This window comes from Corylus avellana, chromosome 3 (assembly GCF_965113065.1).
Source record: "Corylus avellana chromosome 3, dhCorAvel1.hap1.2, whole genome shotgun sequence".
In the NCBI taxonomy this organism is placed as follows: Eukaryota; Viridiplantae; Streptophyta; class Magnoliopsida; order Fagales; family Betulaceae; genus Corylus; species Corylus avellana.
In genome coordinates this window covers 34492614-34513763 of record NC_142492.1, presented here as the reverse complement: position 1 = coordinate 34513763, position 21150 = coordinate 34492614, and the positions used below count along the sequence as shown (strand labels likewise).

General features: G+C 34.9%; 1 protein-coding gene, 1 long non-coding RNA gene and 2 pseudogenes across 3 annotated transcripts; 1 reads left to right on the top strand and 3 right to left on the bottom strand.

Moving 5' to 3' along the window:
- Positions 1–732: 732 nt before the first annotated feature.
- On the bottom strand, positions 733–4860 carry LOC132175016 (tRNase Z TRZ1). Its single transcript, XM_059586809.2, has 8 exons — positions 4523–4860; positions 3498–3660; positions 3323–3393; positions 3111–3206; positions 2088–2201; positions 1357–1425; positions 1160–1234; positions 733–997 (listed from the first exon to the last, which is right to left on the bottom strand). Exons 1-8 carry the CDS (start codon positions 4763–4765, stop codon positions 923–925), a joined length of 906 nt encoding a protein of 301 aa, XP_059442792.2. The 5' UTR covers positions 4766–4860; the 3' UTR covers positions 733–922.
- A 1718-nt stretch (positions 4861–6578) lies between these two features.
- On the bottom strand, positions 6579–7397 carry LOC148587114 (uncharacterized; annotated as a pseudogene).
- Positions 7398–10179: 2782 nt separating this feature from the next.
- Positions 10180–12024, top strand: LOC132173764 (uncharacterized). The gene is made up of 4 exons (XR_009439349.2): positions 10180–10247; positions 10483–10569; positions 10788–10868; positions 11861–12024. It is a non-coding gene; the product is annotated as an uncharacterized LOC132173764 (long non-coding RNA).
- A 3787-nt stretch (positions 12025–15811) lies between these two features.
- LOC148587113 (uncharacterized) lies at positions 15812–18833 on the bottom strand (annotated as a pseudogene). The gene is made up of 4 exons (XR_015911699.1): positions 18096–18833; positions 16380–16443; positions 16034–16147; positions 15812–15859 (listed from the first exon to the last, which is right to left on the bottom strand). The product of XR_015911699.1 is annotated as an uncharacterized LOC148587113 (transcript).
- Positions 18834–21150: the final 2317 nt, after the last annotated feature.

Here is a 21150-nt window from a genome sequence, read left to right as displayed (position 1 = left end):
AAGAAAAAATAAAAAATTTAAAGACTAATTGGCACTACCACATTAGCAATATGGGATAATAATATGTGATTTATAGCATTACTCATATCATATCTTAATAATGATAATCAAAATGAAACTTACAAAAAGTACCATTTATTGACTCTTAACATCAAAACATCTTCACTTAGCTTTAAAATGAAATGTAGTGCAACTAAGAAATAAGAGGATTCACTCACAAAAAGAAAAAAAAAAAAAAGCAAGTAGGGATTTAAATCCCCCCAGATTTTAAAATCCAAGTCATCCATCTAACGATTCAAATAAATGCAACGGTTTGTATGTTATCAAAGCAAATGAGTTTGGCATGTTAAAAACTAACGCACATTTGTTAAGATATTAATTAAATGATTAAATTTATTATTTCTTATCAAGTTTTTTTGAAAAACATGATATCAAAACAAAAAGTCTTAAATTCAAACCTTGATTCCACAATTCACCATCGACTTCAGTTAAATATTTGAAATATTTTGAGATAAGTGATAATTTAGGAAACACAAATTTCAAATGATAGCTAGGATGTTCTTTGTAACTTTTTGTGAAAAGTAAAATAATTTAATAAGTTTCTTGTGTGAAAAATTAGAGTTCTAATTAATTTTATTTTATTTTTTAAAAAAAATCTTACTTTTAAGGAGTCGCTGGTAAATATCTTTAATTAGGAGTCGAGCACAATTCGATTATAACCTATAAATATTCGATGTCATATTATCATTGTTATTATGAAATTTCAATAACAATTCGAGCTGTGTATCCTTGTATTCGCTTCCATGCTATGTCAATATAAATATCAACTTCCTGCATTTTAAATCTAGTTTTAAAAAAAAGGTGACCAACAAATTCTGTGGTTAATGAAAAAAAAATGAGAATCTCTGTGCTGCACTTCCCATCAGAAGCCTTCAGTAAGAGCAAATACTCGACCTGCTAAAGGTGGAGGCAACGCAGATACAGCTTGTTGAATTTCCTGATAAATCAAAGTACAAATCAACAATTTAATTACCATCACGAACACAGAAGGAAGTGACATTATGAGAGAAAACTGGACCATCATATAGAATATGCCCCACATCCTATATGATTTGCTGACAGAAATAATAAATTACAATATAAGTTTGTATAAAGATACCTCAACTCTATGACGAGCTGAAAAGTGGATGAGAAGAATTGCCTTGTTCCCAAACCTCTCTGCATGACTTAATATCTGACAGCTCAACCATCAAAGAAACACAAACAGTAAAGTAAGCACACCCAAAAAGATGCATCATACGAGATAGAGGGCAATAAAATATGATAGGTTCTAATAGAAGAGTTTGGAGACTAAACCTCAGATATATGAATGTGTCCATAGTCTCTTGCATCCTCCACTGAAACGGAGTTATCCACAAAAGTGCACTGCAGGAAAAGACATGAGGTATAGTATCATAAAAGTATATAAGAGCCTCTGCCAAAGTGCAACCCATCAATAGATGCTCAAATGACTTTGATGATGGTGTATCTCTGTGTGCATGCATGCTCGGGTGATATGACACATAGGAAGTGTCACTTTGATACTCTCACTGACTAGGTATCTGCATTAGCAGAGACTATAAAGTGCACTCATCCGAAGAGCACATGTTGCAGAATTGCAAGTGATCAATATTAAAGGCCCAAGAAGTGGGGGGGAAAATGGCAATTTTTAGTAAGCTTCCCCTCACTTGGTCCATATCATCTAAAGAAAGTATTTGTTATTGAGAATAGCGATCTATAAATAATCTAGAATTACTTTTGGTTAAAACTACAACTATAAATACTCTGGTTAAATCTCAATGTACCAAAATGTCAAAGCAAAAGCCCATCTTTTGGATAGGCAAAACGCCCAATCATAAGGAGCATTCAATTGTTACCATTATATGTTTTCTTCAATCCCTGAAGTTATTTTTTATAGCGTTTCTTCTGAATCAGTGTGTGGGTGTGTGTGTGAGAGAGCGAAAGAGAGGCGCGGGGGGTTGGTGGTGGAGCACTAGATATAAATACATCCAGAGAAATAGGGAATTTTAAGAAGTAATGAAATGCACCTCCATAACAAGAATCCTTGATCTCAAAGCATCAATGTTATTTTGGTCAACTATGAAGTCAGACATGGTATCTCCAGTGAAAGCAATTTCAGGTACTGTCACAGTGTTTGTAATCTGCAAAAGCAATCCCATCCTAGTTAAAAGTATATTCTATAAGCAGAAAAGCCAAGGTGAGTAGGAAGAAGGAGATTCAGTTATAAAAAGGGGGAAAAAATGAAGGCCATGTGACCGGTACACCAAATGTCAACACCTTTTGTGAATTAGAAAATCAAAGAGGAAAAAGCAAAGTGAACCAAAAAAGCATGATGAGTATAGGGAGAGGGAGATTTAGTTATAAAAGGAAAAAAAATGAAGGCCATGTGACCAGAGAACCAAATGCCAAAACCTTTTGAGCATTAGAAAATCAAAGAGAAAAACCGATACTCACCAAGATATCAGGTTTAGAAGTAAAACTTCCTATTGCAAACATCTATCAACCATGTCCTGAGGTTTCAACATAATTCTGAGAACTTTTCCCTAACAATGTTACCCCTGATATCACAAAAGCCAAAAATTTATGTCCAGATGCTGAAATTATGCCCCATAAAACTCTAAGCTTATTTTTATCTCAAATAATTTCAACAATAAATTGCACACATTGAAAGAACACGCGATAGCAAGAAAGATATTCTAATCTTTTGAACAAGAAACAGTACAACATATCTTATTACTGGATGCTATACACTGATTTTTTTGAATTTTAAAAGCAGGTGAAAATGATCAACTTTAGAAGATCTATTGCTTTTACTCGTGGCTGTAGTTACTTTCCCACCTCTCGTTTCTAGTTCTCTCCTTATCAAATTAACAGAAGAAAGAAAAATATTGCACTCAAGAGTTGCTAGAATAGTTATACAAAAAATTGCAATATGAAGACTGCTGTTAAAGTAAAGGAAGCAAATTTTTTGATAAGTAAAAGTAAAGGAAGCAAATTACCAACCATTATTAATCATAGGAAATTTTATGAAGGCAACTGTCAAGACAAACCTCCACGCCTGATGACTTCAAATTCTTAATCTCATTTCCAGGAAGGCCAAGGTACTCCTGCTTAAGTTTCTGTTTTACAGAGTAAACGACATAACCCTGCCAAGAATCATTCATAGTCATTCAATACTTACAGAGAGTTCATATTATATACTAATTCATCAGCGTCTACAAGGAAAGCCATAAGAAGAAAAAATTACAACTAATAATGATACCTGACTTGGTATGACATGGTAAGTCTTAAAAGCTCTTACTTTAAGGTCTTTTCTCAAATAAAACTCTTCTCCTGTAAAAAAAAATTATTAGCTTAACTTGAAATTACACTCGATGAGAAGAGAGCAGCATAGACCAATTTTTCAGTTGGTGAAAGAATTGAAGATTGGCCATTACCAATATCCAAGCCAATTAGATTATGCTTCAGCTCTGATTGGTCCATTCTTCTGTGCACCTCAAAGAGTTGTTCTACATCTTCTTTTATACATTTTGGTATAATGATTGTAGGGGGCTTCATTCTGTATAAGCCACGAGTTGCCACATACATGGGAAGACCTCCCTGTAAATGTATTAAGTCATAAGCAACACTCAAGCAATACCGATAACAGTAATACATTAATCAAGGAAAAAAAAATCCATGTGCAGCCTATCATACTAATCAAAAGAAATTAAAAAAAAAAAAAAAAAACAATTTACAAGATGGGTTTTAGGAGTTGTAGATAAAATTTAAAACAATCCAGAAAAATTTGCAAAAATATAAAAGGCCAGATTACAAGTATTCATGGGAAATTTGATAAAAATATCAAGAAATACGAGTGAGAAATTTGATAATTGTTTGCATCGACAGATGTATAAATAATATGCCATAACATCAGATGGTCCATCATGATATACACACTTAACAACAGATCTTATATCTTTTACAACCATCCAACAATGTGATGCATCACAACAATTGCAACTAATTACAACTGAGACCATCTAGGCATTACAAGTAGAGTTCCTCAGCTCTTGGTTTGTCATCTCACAGTAAAACTGCAAATATGAATAATTCTTCAACTTTTAATTCCAAATTCATTCAAAACCCAGTACCAAAATCATACCTAAGCTCTACAATACTCCACCCAACACTCCAAATTACACAATTACTTACCTAGTATTTACCATTTAACAACTCTAAAATATGACAACCTAATACAGAACACGAGCATACTGAACCAAAATAAATAGCTCCACCAACATCAAGACAAATAATAACATGAAGTAAATAGAAAACCCAGAATACAAAATGTATGCACGATGCTGTCCATATGGTGTAACAGAAACATATTCATGGAAAATAAAAATGAAACAGTTCCATTTCCAATTCCAACAGCAACAAAAACAAATAGGAAGTCAAGGAAAGCACAAAAGGGGCACACAATGTGGTCCATGTGGGCGTGGGAGATGCAGAGGAAGTCGTGGTATATAGCGTGCTGGGGGCAGCGGCCGATGTCGAAGGCCAATTTGAGAGTGGGGAACATTATGCAGGTTTCGTGGCCTGCAATTGACAGACCCTTCACTGGGTACCCTTCAATATTCATAGCACCCTTCGTTTTCTCCGAGCCCGAGCTCGAGCTGGGTCTCTCTTTTGCCGTGTCGTAGTCTTTGGTTTCCGTCTCCATAAGCTCCAAGAAGAAGAAGAAGACGACGACGGAGAGTTATAGCAAATTAGAGCGCAGCAGTGCTTTTATAGAGACAAGGAGGCTGTTGGGTTTAATTAAAGAGCTTTTTTTTTTGGGTATGAACTATGAAGCACCGCACCTTAAAATTTATGTAATCTATATTCGATTTTTGTTTTTGTTTTTTTTTTAAAAAATATTTTATCTTTTATTTTACTAATTTATTTAATTATTCTTTTTGCCTTAAAAAATAAAAATAAAAATAAAGAGAAAACTTAGCAAAACCCCTCCCCCCCCCCCCCCCCCCAATAAAATTTAAGTGGTTTTGAAATTACCCATTTAATATTAAAAATTCTCAATTTATAGTATTTAACTTTTAATTTTGTGCAATGTCCTCCATTATAATATTTCGTTAAATATTATCAATTTTTTTTTTTCAACTACTCTTTTTTCTTTTTTTAAAAAAAAAACAAAAAAATTAAAAAAATTTGCAAAGATTAAGAGGTAGATATTTTTGCAAACGCCTTATAATTTTTTATTTTATATTTTATAATAAAAAAATAAAATAATTTTAAAAAAAAACTCAAGAAAAGAAAAACCCCAAATTATTGACACGATAGAATATTGGGATTTATACTTCTTTTTGTATGAGTTGTATGAGCTGTTAGAAGTGTCTGATTGTTTGGTGTCTGGTGAGTTTGTATATTGGTTTTTATTGGTTTATAAAAGTTAGCTTATTCATAAAAAAATTAAAAATAAAAACTTGAAATCCTCAATTAGACATAATTTTGAAGTGATTTTTCTTTTTTTTTTAAGTACATTATAAAAAGAAACAAACAACAATTAAGGACAGCAAAAAACAAAAATCAGACTAAAGGAGGTAGGTCTTTGCCACTACAAATAGGATAAACAAGGAAAATGAGGTAAATGAGTATGAATGCAACCAGAATGAACTCTAACCGCGGCCCAATACGTCACATGATGGACGCAGAAGTTTGCAATTATGTTGAATCCAACATCAAAAGTGCAGTTAAGTAAGAAACCATAACAACTAATCTTGCCCAAAACACCAAAAATTGATCCTAAAAAAATTATAATCACCCTAATAAAATCCTTGCTCATCCGTGAAGAGAACAGACTAGTGAACGCAGCCCAAAGCAATACCATTACTGCCGTAAATGAACTAGCCACGGCAGAAGCGGTGGCAGCATGCAGGGACTTAGGCGTACACGACATAATTTTGGAGGGGGATTTGATGTTGATAGTCAAGGCCATTGCTACAACGAGACTAAGCCGGCAACGCTACGGGCAGGTTGTGGACAACATATAGGTAGTGTTGGGAACCCGTAGGAACAGGAGTATTTGTCATGTCAACACAAAAGCAAACAGTGCGGCACATGGGCTTGCTAAAGAGGCATCTAAAAGTTTTATAGACAATATTTGGATCGAGGAAATCCCCAATTATGTATCTCTCACACATTGAGTTTAGAGCAAATTGCTCTTACTATGTAAAGCCTCGACTCTAGTATTTTTTGAATGAAGAATGACTCATTATTTTAAAAAAGACAATCAAAGACGTTGCGAGGGCAACGAGATATCTCGCAATACAGCACGTCCGAAAGCAAGGAAAACATTCGAGCACCACCATCAGCACAACAAAATTTAAAATAAATTTTGCTCATTTGAAAAATGTAAGCAAACAGTTTCGTTCTATACAATTTGAAATATTAAAAAGTCATTGGAAAATTTAAGCCATGCTAATAACAATATCAAATAATTACTCCACGCATTAAAAATAATAATAATAATAATAAAATCATTTAAGTCTCTCATTCCTGAAAAAGATAATAAAATAGTCTAATAAAGAAACAAAGTTTGAGCGAGAAATTGAAAATGTCTCAAGAGGCAATGGTTATCGGCAGATAGGACACGAGGCAATGCCCGTCTCCAGCCACTTGACAATGCAATCTCCGATCTAAGATCCGGTGGCCAGGATGGGCCTCAACTCATGGACTCCCTCAAAACCATGTTGACACAGGACGGTCCATCTCAGATCCATCAAATCCTTCGGACTCATCGGCGTTATCGTCAACAAACTCCGCAAGGCGCAGAGTCAAGTGGAAAAGGGTCACCACGATCGGCGACGTTACCGTCTCGGCAGATCGAAGGGTGGCCGCCGACGAGATATCTCGTGATACTGCTTCTTGGTTTTCTGCAGGGACCCCGAAGTCCGAAAGTAAGGAAAAGATGCGAGCACCGCCATCGCACAACAGAGCGGCGTGTTTGGGGACCCAGACAGTTCTTGATCTCATGCGAGTTCGCGTTTTCGGCATAGACACGGGACGGCCGTCATCGCCGATGTGTATCTTGAGTGCCTGCAACTCACTGGTGCGAAATTCGATGGGAACCTCATCGGCGGCTGTTGATGCGTGCGATGGAGAGAGATTGTTTAGGGGTTGGCTTTGGCGTGGCTGCGACACATTAAAATCGAAACGGTAAATGCTGGTGCTGCTTGACGTCATGTCTGGGAGGACCAAGTCAACGAACGAGGATGCTTTGTGTTTTGACTTTGCGGCGCAAGACGATGGTAATGGGGAAGTAAAGTAGACGTCGGGAGAAATAGGATTTAGAACTTTAGACGAACCCCCACGGAATTTATTGAAAGGCAGAGAATAGGATCTACTTAAAGTTTTAAGAAATTTTAGTTTTTGAAATTTTAAATTGAGGTCATCCATTTTTTATCCAATGATCATTATTTTGTTACGTGTCTCACTATTAATAAAATAATAAATATTTATTATTTTATTAATGGTAAAACAAGTGACAGAACAATGACCTTTGAATGAAAAATAGACGGTCTAGATTTAAAATTCAAGAAATTGAAATTCTCTTAAGAATTTCAATGGATCTAGACCGGCGAGTTGGAAGGGGCATATTTGGGAACATCGAAGAAAGCAAGTGGGATTATCCTCTAGGCAGTTGATGATAATAGTTTTTCTAGGGATCACGATTCTCTATAATTCTTTTAAAATTTGACTTGATCGTCCATTATATTTAGGATTCGAAACATGCTTTTCTTAGCGACGAAGTTGATAAAGTCAAACACATTCAAATTTTAAAACAAAAGACTTTTCAGTTTTTACATTTAAATTTCAAAATAATAATAATAATATCAACTTCCTCCATAAGACAACTAATAGTTGGCATGTTTTGGATCCTAAGATAGTGAGAATTTAAAATTTGAAAAACTCAAAAATTTTAAAAGAATTCTATAGAATCTTGATCCATTTTCTGGGCCCATGCAGAAGCTCAGTCAAAGTGAATGAGATTTTTTCGTGTGAGGATCACAAAGGTCGTGTATGCGTGCTTTGGGGTTGGAGAAAAGTGGCGTCCATTTTATTTGGTCTCGGAGGTACGAGTAGTGATAATCATAACACATGCGTGAGTGAACAGTCACTCTCGCTAGTGTATTATAATATTATTATATTATTAAAAAAAAAAAATTGAACAATAATATTATAAAATACACCAGCGTGAGTGACTGTCCACTCACACTGGTGTTATGATTATCACTTCTCTGGAGGTACACGTGATTGACTATATAGAGTCACATTCAATCAGCAAACGATCCGCACATTGCTGAGCTGGTGTGGTTCACTAAACCATGGTTACACTATTTTTTTTAAAAAAAAAATCCAAATCCAGATGTTTTGAAATGCTGCGTCTTTCCCCTTTCGGCCTTTCCTCTATGTCATTCTCATTCTCTTGGATTTGTCTTCAGTGTCATTAAGTTTGGGCTTTTCGTTTGTATAGAAAGGGTTGAGCTTTTCATTTGTATAGAAAGGGTTGAAGGTGATAGTGTTTCAGTCTGGTGTGTGGAAGATGATTTAAGTTTTCAATGTTTATTGGTAGCTAGGTTTGTTTGTTTAATTAGTATAATACAGTTGCTGGTGAAACCAAAGTGTATTTGACTCATTAAACTTATTTACTATTCGTCCAATATTATGTAATTTTTGCATCCCAATTTCTGATAGACATTTAAAAAAAAAAAAAAAAAAAGCAAGAAAGAGCACCTTGATTGACAAACTATTTGGGTATCATTTTGTAATGGATGCTTTATAGAGTTGCGATGTGAATTTGTTGTGAAGCAGATTTGATGAGTACTTGGCTTTTAAGATGAAAAATACTAGACATAACTCTTTCACAACTTGTTAACATGTGTAAGCATGTGATTGGAGCATGTTGATATTATTTTTAATAATTAACATGACTCTAATTACATGTAGACATGTGTAAGCAAGTGGTAAAAGAGGTGTAGTACTTGACAAATGTGACAAATGGCTGCAACAGTTTGAACTTGAGGGAAGTTTGATAATCATAACATAAAACCCGGACCTTATTCAAAAATTTATGACCTTGTTGAATTTGTAGTTTTGAAGAATCTAGACTTAATGATTTATTCATCCAAGTCTTAAATCTGTTTGAATCATTGGATGTAAATGGCATGAGAATTAAATCTTAAGCATTAACATTCAAGTTTGTTTTGCCTTAACTTTTTGTAGACATTTATATTTTAAAGGTGAAAAGGCCGGTGGTTAATAACCGTCCACTAACCGTTAACCGCATATATATATATATATATATATATATATCTATATTATATAGGTGGTTAGCAGTTTTTGCTAACCGCCTTCAAAAGCGGTTAATGTGGTTATAGTAGTTAACCGTTAGTGGGGTTAGTCCTGCATGCCTTTTAACCCCTGCATGGTTTATTGTCATTTGTAAGTGTGATATATATATATTGAATTTCGTTTTTCGTTTTACCTAGGTCTTTTTTCCGAGTTTTTCAATCTTCAATTTCCGAGTCTCCGAGCTCGCTCCAACGAAGGATGATGAGTCAAGGGCGTAGATCTGTTCTTGAAATTCGGCTCCAACTGGCCCGGGAAAAGATTGTAGCAATGCATATGAATGAAGTGTTTCTAGTCAATTCGTTTGACTGGCAGTTATCACGAATGGAAATTATGGAAAATGAACTACAGAATGCAAGTAGGATCAAAACAAAGCTGCGGGCCAGGATAAGGCGGCTCCGAATCATCGCTATAGCCTTCGCCTACATCTTCTTCTTCTTTGGTCTCGTTTTTACGTCTGTGCTTCTCTCAGGTATCCTCAAATATTTTAAGCGCTTTCTTTCTTTTATTATTATCTTTTTGCCTTTGGAGATGAATATTTTATTTCTTCAATTATTTGTGTGCTCGTTTCTTGCTTTGGTTTCACGGCCTCTCTGTTCCATCTTTCCATATATATTATACATATAATTACATTCCTTTCCATCTCGTCCTCTCATTCTCTTTGTTAATTTTGTTAACTTTTTTTTTCTCTCTCTCATTTGTTGTTTCAGGTGTGAGGAGGAGCTCCGACCGCTCCGTCATCTTGCATGGAGAGAACGCCACGACGCTCAATGTTACTCATCAGAAGCCTCAACATGGTGAGTGGTTTTCTTTTTCTTTTTCTTTTTTTCTTTTTTGAAGAGTGAATTTTTTTTAATACGCTTTCTTTCCCTTATTATTATTTTTTGGTGGTGAATATTTTATTTCTACAAGCATGCATGTCTGTGCTCGTTTGCTTCGCGGCCGGTTCATTCGCTTTGTTTTCTTGGCAACAAAACAAAACCATTTTTATTTTGCTAATTTTTTTTTTTTTTCTCTCATTTGTTGCTTCAGGTGTGGGGAGGAGCTCCGACTGCTCCGTCGTCTTGCATGGAGAGAACGCCACGACGCTCAATGTTACTCATCGGAAGCCTCAATGTAGTGAGTGGTTTTTTTATTTTATTTTTAAGCGTGAATTTTTTTAATACGCTTTCTTTCCCTTATTATTATTTTTTGGCGGTGAATATTTTATTTCTTCAATCATGCATGTCTGTGCTCGTTTGCTTCGCGGCCGGTTCATTCTCGTTGTTTTCTTGGCAACAAAACAAAACCATTTTTATTTAGCTAAATTTTTTTGTGTATCTCATTTGTTGTTTCAGGTGCGGGGAGGAGCTCCGTCGCCCCCTTGCACGGAGAGAAGGCCACGACGCTCACTGCTCCTCATCAGAAGTTTCGAAGTGGTGAGTGGTTTTTTTTTTTTTTTTTTTGGTTTTGAGTATAAATTTTCCAAAACTTAAGAATGGAATATTGTTACTGTTTAGACAAGAAGTATGCCAATGCCATGACGTTTATACCATGCCTCTTTTTATGCCTATCTTGGTTGGCTTAGGCACCTAGTATTGCTATTTAAGGGTCGGTTTGAAATTGCGTTTCAGAGATTAAAAAATGCTTTTAATAGTTAATACTCAAAAAGTTCGTTGAAAAAAAAAAAAAAAAAGTACTTATTTGGTAAAAAAAATTAAAAGCACTTTTAAGAATTCAAAAAGCCTAAAAATTGTCAAAACACACTTTTAGCAAAAGTTTAAAAATGAAATTTTTGCCCAAAATTTATTTTTTGACTTAAAAGTTTTATTTCTCAAATGCAATCTTAAACAAGTTCTAAGTATAAGTCTTGTGTGCCAATTAACAACGCACGTTTGGCGGGCTGCGTTGTGAGAAGAAAAAAAAGGAGTATTATGAATTGGCTTTTAAAGCTTGGACGAATTTTGTTAAATTTCAATAACAATGAGTTGAAAAGTGTTTGAATATTTGATATTATTCCATTATAATGCCTTATATATTTTAGGGGTTAGTTTATGATTTTTTGTTTATCATTCATAATCTATATATATATATATATAGATAGATAGAGGCATCTGCATTCACTTCAATTATTCGGACTCAATAAAATGTACTTTTTCTTTTTCTTTCTTATTTTCTTATTTTATATTTTATATATATTAAAAAAAAATAAAAAGCGACATTAGACGTATACGCAGATGGGTCACCTTTTGGGTACGTTTTGTCTATTCCTTATCTATTTCTAGGTTATAATTAATTCCTGTGAATGACTTCCAAAAAGTACGTGTACCACATTGGTTTGGTGGGTGTTCACATTTTAATGTTTTTACAATCATGTCATTTCTATTCAAAATTATTATTATTATTTAATATGTGTGCCTGCTTTACACAGCCACGGTGGAATCAATCAGACATTGCGACCGCAAGGCAGACATTGCGGTGAAGCAAGGCCCCACAGCTGAACTCCTAAGAGGCCTTCGGGATAACTGTGACTGGTTGTATCATACGGGCGGCGTTGTCTTCTCCTTCACCACCCACGGCGTCAGGAAGCTTACCTACCTCGATTGCATAGATAGTGAGGGCAACCCCTTATTTTGAGTCGGCATGCTGTAGCATTTCTCTATTAGAATATTTTTAAAAACAGATTTGTTCTTTGTACTATAAATAAAATCTACAATGACTTTGAACTTGGAATTGCCTCGTTAACGAGATTGGATAATAATAGAATAAAAGTGTAGTTTGTGTTGTAATAAAATTGATGTTTCAAATATTTTTACAAAAGTTATCATTATTTTATTATATTGAGAAAAATGTTGTATATTGAATCATATAAAATAATATACAGAACAACCCTCTCAAGCTCAAGGTGAAGTGCAAAAGACTAACTTGAGTTTGGACACAAAATCACGAAAACACCTTGGAGGATGCGACTTTGTAAAGATGTCTGCGAGCTCATCATGGGACGTGACAGAATGGAGCCCTGAAAAAATAAAGGGAAGTAAAGAGATATTTTTTTCTTTTTAGGTTGCCAGAAATGTTGCCGGAGTGGTGGCTAGAGTTGGGCGGCCGGTGGTGATCGAGGGAGGGCGACGGTAGAAGCTGGCTGCTGGAGGCTGATGGAGGTAGCTAGGCCAAAAATGTTAGGCTTGAACTTGGATGAGAACCTTATAGGCTAAATTAAATTATGCCGGTTTGATGGGCCAAAATAGGCCAAAACCCAAGGACCATTAGATATGGTATGACCCGAAAATGATATGACCCAGGTCTAACCTAGTGAAGAGGGTTGACTAATTGGACCTTGTTGTAGGAGTTGACCTGGTTGGACCGGTTTAGAACCCGATGACCTGATTAAAAACCGATTTTGGATCGGGTTGGAGATGCCTTGGACGAATCCGGTTCCAGTTATAAAACCTAGTGGACCGAATCGGATTTGAGATCCGTTGGGTCGAGTTGACGGATCGGATTCCCAGATATGTGGATCTGGGTCTAACCCAATGGACCAAGTCGACCCGCTTTGTCGAGTTGACAGATCGGATTGCCATATCCGTGGATCTGGGTCTAACCTACTAGATCAGGTCGACCGTTTTGGATCTAATTGAAAGGGCTGACGTGACTGAGGTGTTGCTAGAGGGCCGATGGTGGCAGATCTTCCACAAATCTTTAGATTTGCGCCTCGCAAATTAGAATATAGGATTAATTTTCCCAGATGAGTCTGCGATGGAGGCGTGGAAGAGATTTTGAGCGGATGACCGCTTGGTGGCGTGCGGATGAACTGAAAAGGGAGGTCGCCGGAGGGAGTGCCAGAAAACGTCAAAGACGTTTATTGGAGGCCATAGAAAAGTGGCTCTAATACCATATTAAATATATTAGAAGCGAAAAAAGGAAAGAGAGAAGAGAGAGAGCATAAGCATATGTAAGGACTACATTGTATTGAGTCAGATATATTCTATATTATGACATGTTTACATAACTCTCTATTTATAGAGAGAAAATAAGTAATAGGCAAGAAACTTAAACTAAACCTTAAAACATATAAGACAATATAATGAACTAAACTAATATAAAATATTCTAATATATATATATATATATATATATATATATATTTCTAAGGATGATGTAATGATGACATTTGTGATAACGATGGTTTCTTGTTTTTAAGTTTTCTTTGTGACCGTTTTTTTTTTCTTAGCCGTTAGGTGAGAATATTTTATTTTTTTTCTTCTTTCCCAAAGCTTCTAGCCGTTGGTTCTCATCTCCTATAAATTGCAAATACCTTTGGGACTTTTTAGACCACTTCCTAGTCAACAAAAAGTAATTCTCTTATAAGAAAATATTTCTCTTGGCAAAATTTTGTGAGCCTTTCAACCTTGTTTTAGAATTGCTTTTGGTGTTCAATCTTTCTTGTGCTAAATTTCTCATCAACGGGTTGTTCTATTAAACCTTTGTTTTGGAATTGTGTCATAAATAAAGGTAGACGTTATAGTTTAATCCTAGGATGTTGCATGTCAAGAAATCCGGTCGCACTAAGTAATTTACTCCAGGAGACACGAATCAACCTTTAAGGACAACGCTTTTGCGTGATTCTATAGCACTGTGAGATCTTTTTTTACTCTAAACTTAATCTCTTTTATTTTATTTGTTATATTGTTAATTTTCGGAATAATATTATTTTGTAGTAGAAAGAATTTTTTGCATCATCAAAATAAATTTCACAATATTCTTAAAAGTTGATTATGGATGCACAAATTCTTGCTGCTGCTAAAGTTCTTCCGGATGCTACAAAAATTGAATCTTGTGATGGAAACAATTTTAAACGTTGGAAACAAAAGGTTCCTGTCATTTTGAAACCACATGTATTTAGTCCAATAAAAATTGTATTAAATACAATTTTTATGGCATCAATTTGTATTTAGTCCAATAAAAATTGTTGTGCAACTGAGTTTCCTTAATTTATCGTAGCAATGCAACAGAGGTACTATAAACTACAATTTTATTTTATTATTGTCTTACATTGCTGGCAGTGTCAATCCGTCCTTAGATTAGCTATTGTTAAAGAAAAAATAAAAAATCTAAAGACTAATTGACACTACAACATTAGCAATATGGGATAATAATGTATAATTTATAGCATTACTCATATCATATCTCAATAATGATGATCATAATGAAACTTGCAAAAAGTACCATTTATTGACTCGTAACATCAAAACATCTTCCCTTAGCTTTAAAACGAAACATAGTGCAACTAAGTAAGAGGATTCGGATCCTAACGATCCAAATAAATGCAGCACTTTGTGTGTTACTAAGGCAGGTGAGTTTGGCATGTTTAAAACTAAAATTGCTTGCCTCGGTAACACACAAATCTCTGCATTTATTTGGACCATTAGATGTAATGGAGGTCTCAAATTTTAAAATCTAAGAATTTCATATTTTAAAAAATTTGTGGGGATCTTAATCTGAAGTAAGAACTGCAACAGTCATATTTTCAAAGCATCTTTAGAAGATGGTGGCGTTGCAACAGTGTATAAGCTTAGAATTTGGGAAGTAGAATTAGAAGTTTTGAACGAAATTTTGTTAAAATATTAATTAAATGATTAAATTTATCATTTTTATCAACTTAAGTATTTTGGATAACATGATATATATCAAAACAAAAGGTCCTAAATTCAAACCTTTGATTCCACAATTCACCATCCATTTCAGTTAAATATTCCACATGATTTGAGATAAGTGACAATTTAGGAAACACAAATTTGATTTTCTTTGTAACTTTTTGTGAAAAGTAAAATAATTTAATAAGTTTCTTGTCTGAAAATTTTGAGTTTTAATTATTTTTTTTTTTTTAAAAAAAATCTTACCTTTAACGAGTCACTCGTAAATTCCTTTAATTAGGAGTCGATCATAATTTGATTATAACCTATAAATATTCAATGTCATATTATCATTGTTATTATGAAATTTCAATAACAATTCGAGTTGTTTATCCTTGTTTTCGCTTCCATGCTATGCCAATATAAATATCAACTTCCTGCATTTTAAATCCAGTTTAAAATATAAATGAATTTGACAATAACATGAGAGATTTTTAGCAATTTTGTTGCTCAGATTGCTAGTTAGTACTCTAATTTGTCCAACTATATCTCATGGCATTACTCATTGTGTTCAGAGACAATAAGGAAACTATAATGATCACCATAATTTTGATTTTGCAAGATTCAAACAAAAAAGAAAAAGAAGAAAAAAATAATAATAAAGACCAACAAATTCTGTGGTTAATGAAAAAAAAAAAGAGAATCTCTTCGCTGCACTTCCCATCAGAAGCCTTCAGTAAGAGCAAATACTCAACCTGCTAAAGGTGGAGGGTACGCAGATACAGCTTGTTGAATTTCCTGATAAATCAAAGTACAAATTTACAATTTAATTACCATCACAAATACAAAAGGAAGTGACATTATGAGAGAAAATTGGACCACATGCTATATGATTTGCTGACAGAAATAATAAATTACAATATATAAATACATTCAGTGAAATAGGGAATTTTAGTAAGTAATGAAATGCACCTCCATAACAAGAATCCTTGATCTCAAAGCATCAATGTTATTTTGGTCAACTATGAAGTCAGACATGGTATATCCAGTGAAAGCAATTTCAGGTACTGACACAGTGTTTGTAATCTGCAAAAGCAATCCCATCCTAGTTAAAAGTATATTCTATAAGCAGAAAAGCCAAGGTGAGTAGGAAGAAGGAGATTCAGTTATAAAAAAGGGGGAAAAAATGAAGGCCATGTGACCAGTAAACCAAATGTCAAAACCTTTTGTGAATTAGAAAATCAAAGAGGAAAAAGCAAAGTGAGCCAAAAAAGCATGATGAGTATAGGGAGAAGGAGATTTAGTTATGTTGATATACAGTTTTCCGAGAGGTGACGTAGCACGAATTCTGTGAATGTTGCGATGTTCGAGAAATCGTCTGGCTGCAAAATAGCAGAAAATAGGATCAGAACTGCCAGTGGTAACCGGCAAGGGAGCCGGCGGGAGATAACTCGATGCCTAAGTCAGTGACTGTATTTGGGAGAATGTATGAACTTAAATACAAGAGAGAATTCAGAATGCTCTGATCAAAAGAGATTAAGCGTGCTAAAAAATGAAGTGAAACTTTCCTTTTATAGACATCAGATAGCAGCTGTCCACCTGGCATAGTGGTGCTTCCCGAGGATCCACGTGTACGACTTTGGTATAGTGAATCGTGGGAGAACGCCACGTAAGTAGATGACGTGTCCCGAGTGTTCCTCGAGAGTATACATCTTGTTTAGTTATCAAGGATTAACATTCTTCGGTAGACCGGTCTTTAGGTTGAACATGAATTACCAAGCAAGGCTCGGTAGTCTGGCATAAGTAACCGAGTCCAATCTTGGTTCGGATCTATTTTTAATGGTGATGTGTTGTGGGTCGGGTTTAATAGCCTGTTGGGTTCCGTGTGGCTGATCCATGAACCAACAAGTTATAAAAGGAAAAAATAAATAAATAAAGGCCATGTGACCAGAGAACCAAATGCCAAAACCTTTTGTGCATTAGAAAATCAAAGAGAAAAACCGATACTCACCAAGATATCAGGTTTAGAAGTAAAACTTCCTATTGCAAACATCTATCAACCATAATTCTGAGAACTTTTCCCTAACGATGTTAGCCCTGATGTCACAAAAGCCAAAAATTTATGTCCAGATGCTGAAATTATGCCCCATAAAACTCTAAGCTTATTTTTATCTCAAATAATTTCAACAAGAAATTGCACAAATTGAAAGAACACATGATAACAAGAAAGATATTATAATCTTTTGAACAAGAAACAGTGCAACATATCTTATTAGTGGATGCTATACACTGATTTTTTTGAATTTTAAAAGCAGGTGAAAATGATCAACTTTAGATGATCTATTGGATGCTATACACAGATTTTTTTTGAATTTTAAAAGGAGGTGAAAATGATCAACTTAATTTAGAAGATCTATTGCTACGGGCAGGTTGTGGACAACATAAAGGTAGTGTTGGGAACCCGTAGGAACAGAAGTATTTGTCATGTCAACATAGAAGCAAACAGTGCGGCACATGGGCTTGCTAAAGAGGCATCTAAAATTTTTATGGACAGAATCTGGATTGAGAAAATCCCCAATTATGTATCTCTCACACATTGAGTTTAGAGAAAATTGCTCTTACTATGTAGAGCCTTGACTCTAGTATTTTTTGAATGAAGAATGACTCATTATTTCAAAAAAGACAATCAAAGATGTTGTGAGGGCAACTGCCGACAAGATATCTCGCAATACAGCACATCCGAAAGCAAGGAGAACAATCAAGCACCATCATCGCACAACAAAATTTAAAATAAATTTTGCTCATTTGAAAAATGTAAGCAAACAGTTTCGTTCTATACAATTTGAAATATTAAAAAGTCATTGGAAAATTTAAGCCATGTTAATACATAACAATATCAAAGAATTACTCTATGCGTACAAAAAAATAATAATAATAATAAAAACATTTAAGTCTCTCATTCCTGAAAAAGATAATAAAATAGTCTAATAAAGAAATAAAATTTGAGCGAGAAATTGAAAATGTCTCAAGAGGCAATGGTTATCGGCAGATAGGACACGAGGCAATTAATGCCCGTCTCCAGCCACTTGACAATGCAATCTCCGATCTAAGATCCGGTGGCCGGGATGGGCCTCAACTCATGGACTCCCTCAAAACCATGTTGACACAGGACGGTCCATCTCAGATCCATCAAATCCTTCGGACTCATCGGCGTTATCGTCAACAAACTCCGCAAGGCGCAGAGTCAAGTGGAAAAGGGTCACCACGATCGGCGACGTTACCGTCTCGGCAGATCGAAGGGTGGCCGCCGACGAGATATCTCGTGATACTGCTTCTTGGTTTTCTGCAGGGACCCCTAAGTCCGAAAGTAAGGAAAAGATGCGAGCACCGCCATCGCACAACAGAGCGGCGTGTTTGGGGACCCAGACAGTTCTTGATCTCATGCGAGTTCGCGTTTTCGGCATAGACACGGGACGGCCGTCATCGCCGATGTGTATCTTGAGTGCCTGCAACTCACTGGTGCGAAATTCGATGGGAACCTCATCGGCGGCTGTTGATGCGTGCGATGGAGAGAGATTGTTTAGGGGTTGGCTTTGGCGTGGCTGCGACACATTAAAATCGAAACGGTAAATGCTGGTGCTGCTTGACGTCATGTCTGGGAGGACCAAGTCAACGAATGAGGATGTTTGTGTTTTGACTTTGCGGCGCAAGACGATGGTAATGGGGAAGTAAAGTAGACGTCGGGAGAAATAGGATTTAGAACTTTAGACGAACCCCCACGGAATTTATTGAAAGGCAGAGAATAGGATCTAATTATATTTTTAAGAAATTTTAGTTTTTGAAATTTTAAATTCAGATCATTCATTCTTTATCCAATTATCATTATTTTGTTACGTGTCTCACTATTAATAAAATATTATTTTATTAATGGTAAAACAAGTGACAAAATAATGACCTTTGAATGAAAAATAGACAGTCTAGATTTAAAATTCAAGAAATTGAAATTTCATTAAGAATTTCAATGAATCCAGACCGGCGAGTTAGAAGGGGCATATTTGGGAACATCGAAGAAAGCAAGTGGGATTATCCTCTAGGCAGTTGATGATAATAGTTTTTCTAGGGATCACGATTCTCTATAATTCTTTTAAAATTTGACTTGATCGTCCATTATATTTAGGATTCAAAACATGCATTTCTTATCGACGAAGTTGATAAAGTCAAACACATTCAAATTTTAAAACAAAAGACTTTTCAGTTTTTACATTTTAATTTCAAAATAATAATAATAATATCAACTTCCTCCGCAAGACAACTAATAGTTAGCATGTTTTGGACCCTAAGATAGTGAGAATTTAAAATTTGAAAAACTCAAAAATTTTAAAAGAATTCTATAGAATCTTGATCCATTTTTTTGGACCCATGCAGAAGCTCAGTCAAAGTGAATGCGATTTTTTCGTGTGAGGATCACAAAGGTCGTGTACGCGTGCTTTGGGGTTGGAAAAAAGTGGCGTCCATTTTATTTGGTCTCAGAGGTACGAGTAGTGATAATCATAACACATGCGTGAGTGAACAGTCACTCTCGCTAGTGTATTATAATATTATTATATTATTAAAAAAAAATTGAACAATAATATTATAAAATACACCAGTGTGAGTGACTGTCTACTCACACTAGTGTTATGATTATCACTACTCTGGAGGTACACGTGATTGACTATATAGAGTCACATTCAATCGGCAAACGGTCCGCACATTGCTGAGCTGGCGTGGTTCACTAAACCATGGTTACACTATTTAAAAAAAAAAAAAAAAAAATCCAAATCCAGATGTTTTGAAATGCCGCGTCTTTCCCCTTTCGGCCTTTCCTCCGTGTCATTCTCATTCTCTTGGATTTGTCTTCAGTGTCATTAAGTTTGGGCTTTTCATTTGTATAGAAAGGGTTGAAGGTGATAGTGTTTCAGTCTGGTGTGTGGAAGATGATTTAAGTTTTCAATGTTTATTGGTAGGTTTGTTTGTTTAATTAGTATAATACAGTTGCTGGTGAAACCAAAGTGTATTTGACTCATTAAACTTATTTACTATTCGTCCAATATTATGTAATTTTTGCATCCCAATTTCTGATAGACATTTTTTTAAAAAAAAGGAGCAAGAAAAAGCACCTTGATTGACAAACTATTTGGGTATCATTTTGTAATGGATGCTTTATAGAGTTGCGATGTGAATTTATTGTGAAGCAGATTTGATGAGTACTTGGCTTTTAAGATGAAAAATACTAGACATAACTCTTTCACAACTTGTTAACATGTGTAAGCATGTGATTGGAGCATGTTAATATTATTTTTAGTAATTAACACGACTCTAATTTCATGTAGACATGTGTAAGCAAGTGGTAAAAGAGGTGTAGTACTTGACAAATGTGACAAATGGCTGCAACAGTTTGAACTTGAGGGAAGTTTGATAATCATAACATAAAACCCGGGCCTTATTCGAAAATTAATGACCTTGTTGAATTTGTAGTTTTGAAGAATCTAGACTTAACCGGATTTATTCATCCAAGTCCTAAATCTGTTTGAATCATTGGATCTAAATGGCACAATAATTAAATCTTAAGCATTACATTTAAGTTTGTTCTACCTTAACTTTTTGTAGATATTTATATTTTAGGGGTGAAAAGGCGGGCGATTAACAACTGTCCGCTATATATATATATATATATATGAAATAATGTCGTTTTTATATTTAAAATTTGAAATATATATAAAAATCTAGAAATGATACATATGCCCGGGAAAATATTGAAGTAATGCATATGAATGAAGTCAATTTGTTTGACGAGGAGTTATCACGAATGGAAATTTTGAAAATGTGCTAGAGAATGCAAGTAGGATCAACACAAAGCTGCTGGCCAGGATAAGGCGGCTCCGAATCATCGCTATATATAGCTTTCGCCTTCATCGTCTTCTTCTTTGGTCTCGTTTTTACGTCTGTGCTTCTCTCAGGTATCCTCAAATATTTTAAGCGCTTTCTTTCTTTTATTATTATCTTTTTGCCTTTGGTGATGAATATTTTATTTCTTCAATTATTTGTGT

What these genes read in the sequence shown, in the direction of transcription:
- LOC132175016 (XM_059586809.2), bottom strand. Translation starts at nt 4,765, where the DNA reads ATGGAGACGGAAACCAAAGACTACGACACGGCAAAAGAGAGACCCAGC. An exon ending in ACGCCCACATGGACCACATT is followed by an intron (nt 3,661 to 4,522) that starts GTGTGCCCCTTT and finishes ATACATTTACAG; the next exon opens with GGAGGTCTTCCCATGTATGT. An exon ending in GACACATTCATATATCTGAG is followed by an intron (nt 1,235 to 1,356) that starts GTTTAGTCTCCA and finishes TTGAGCTGTCAG; the next exon opens with ATATTAAGTCATGCAGAGAG.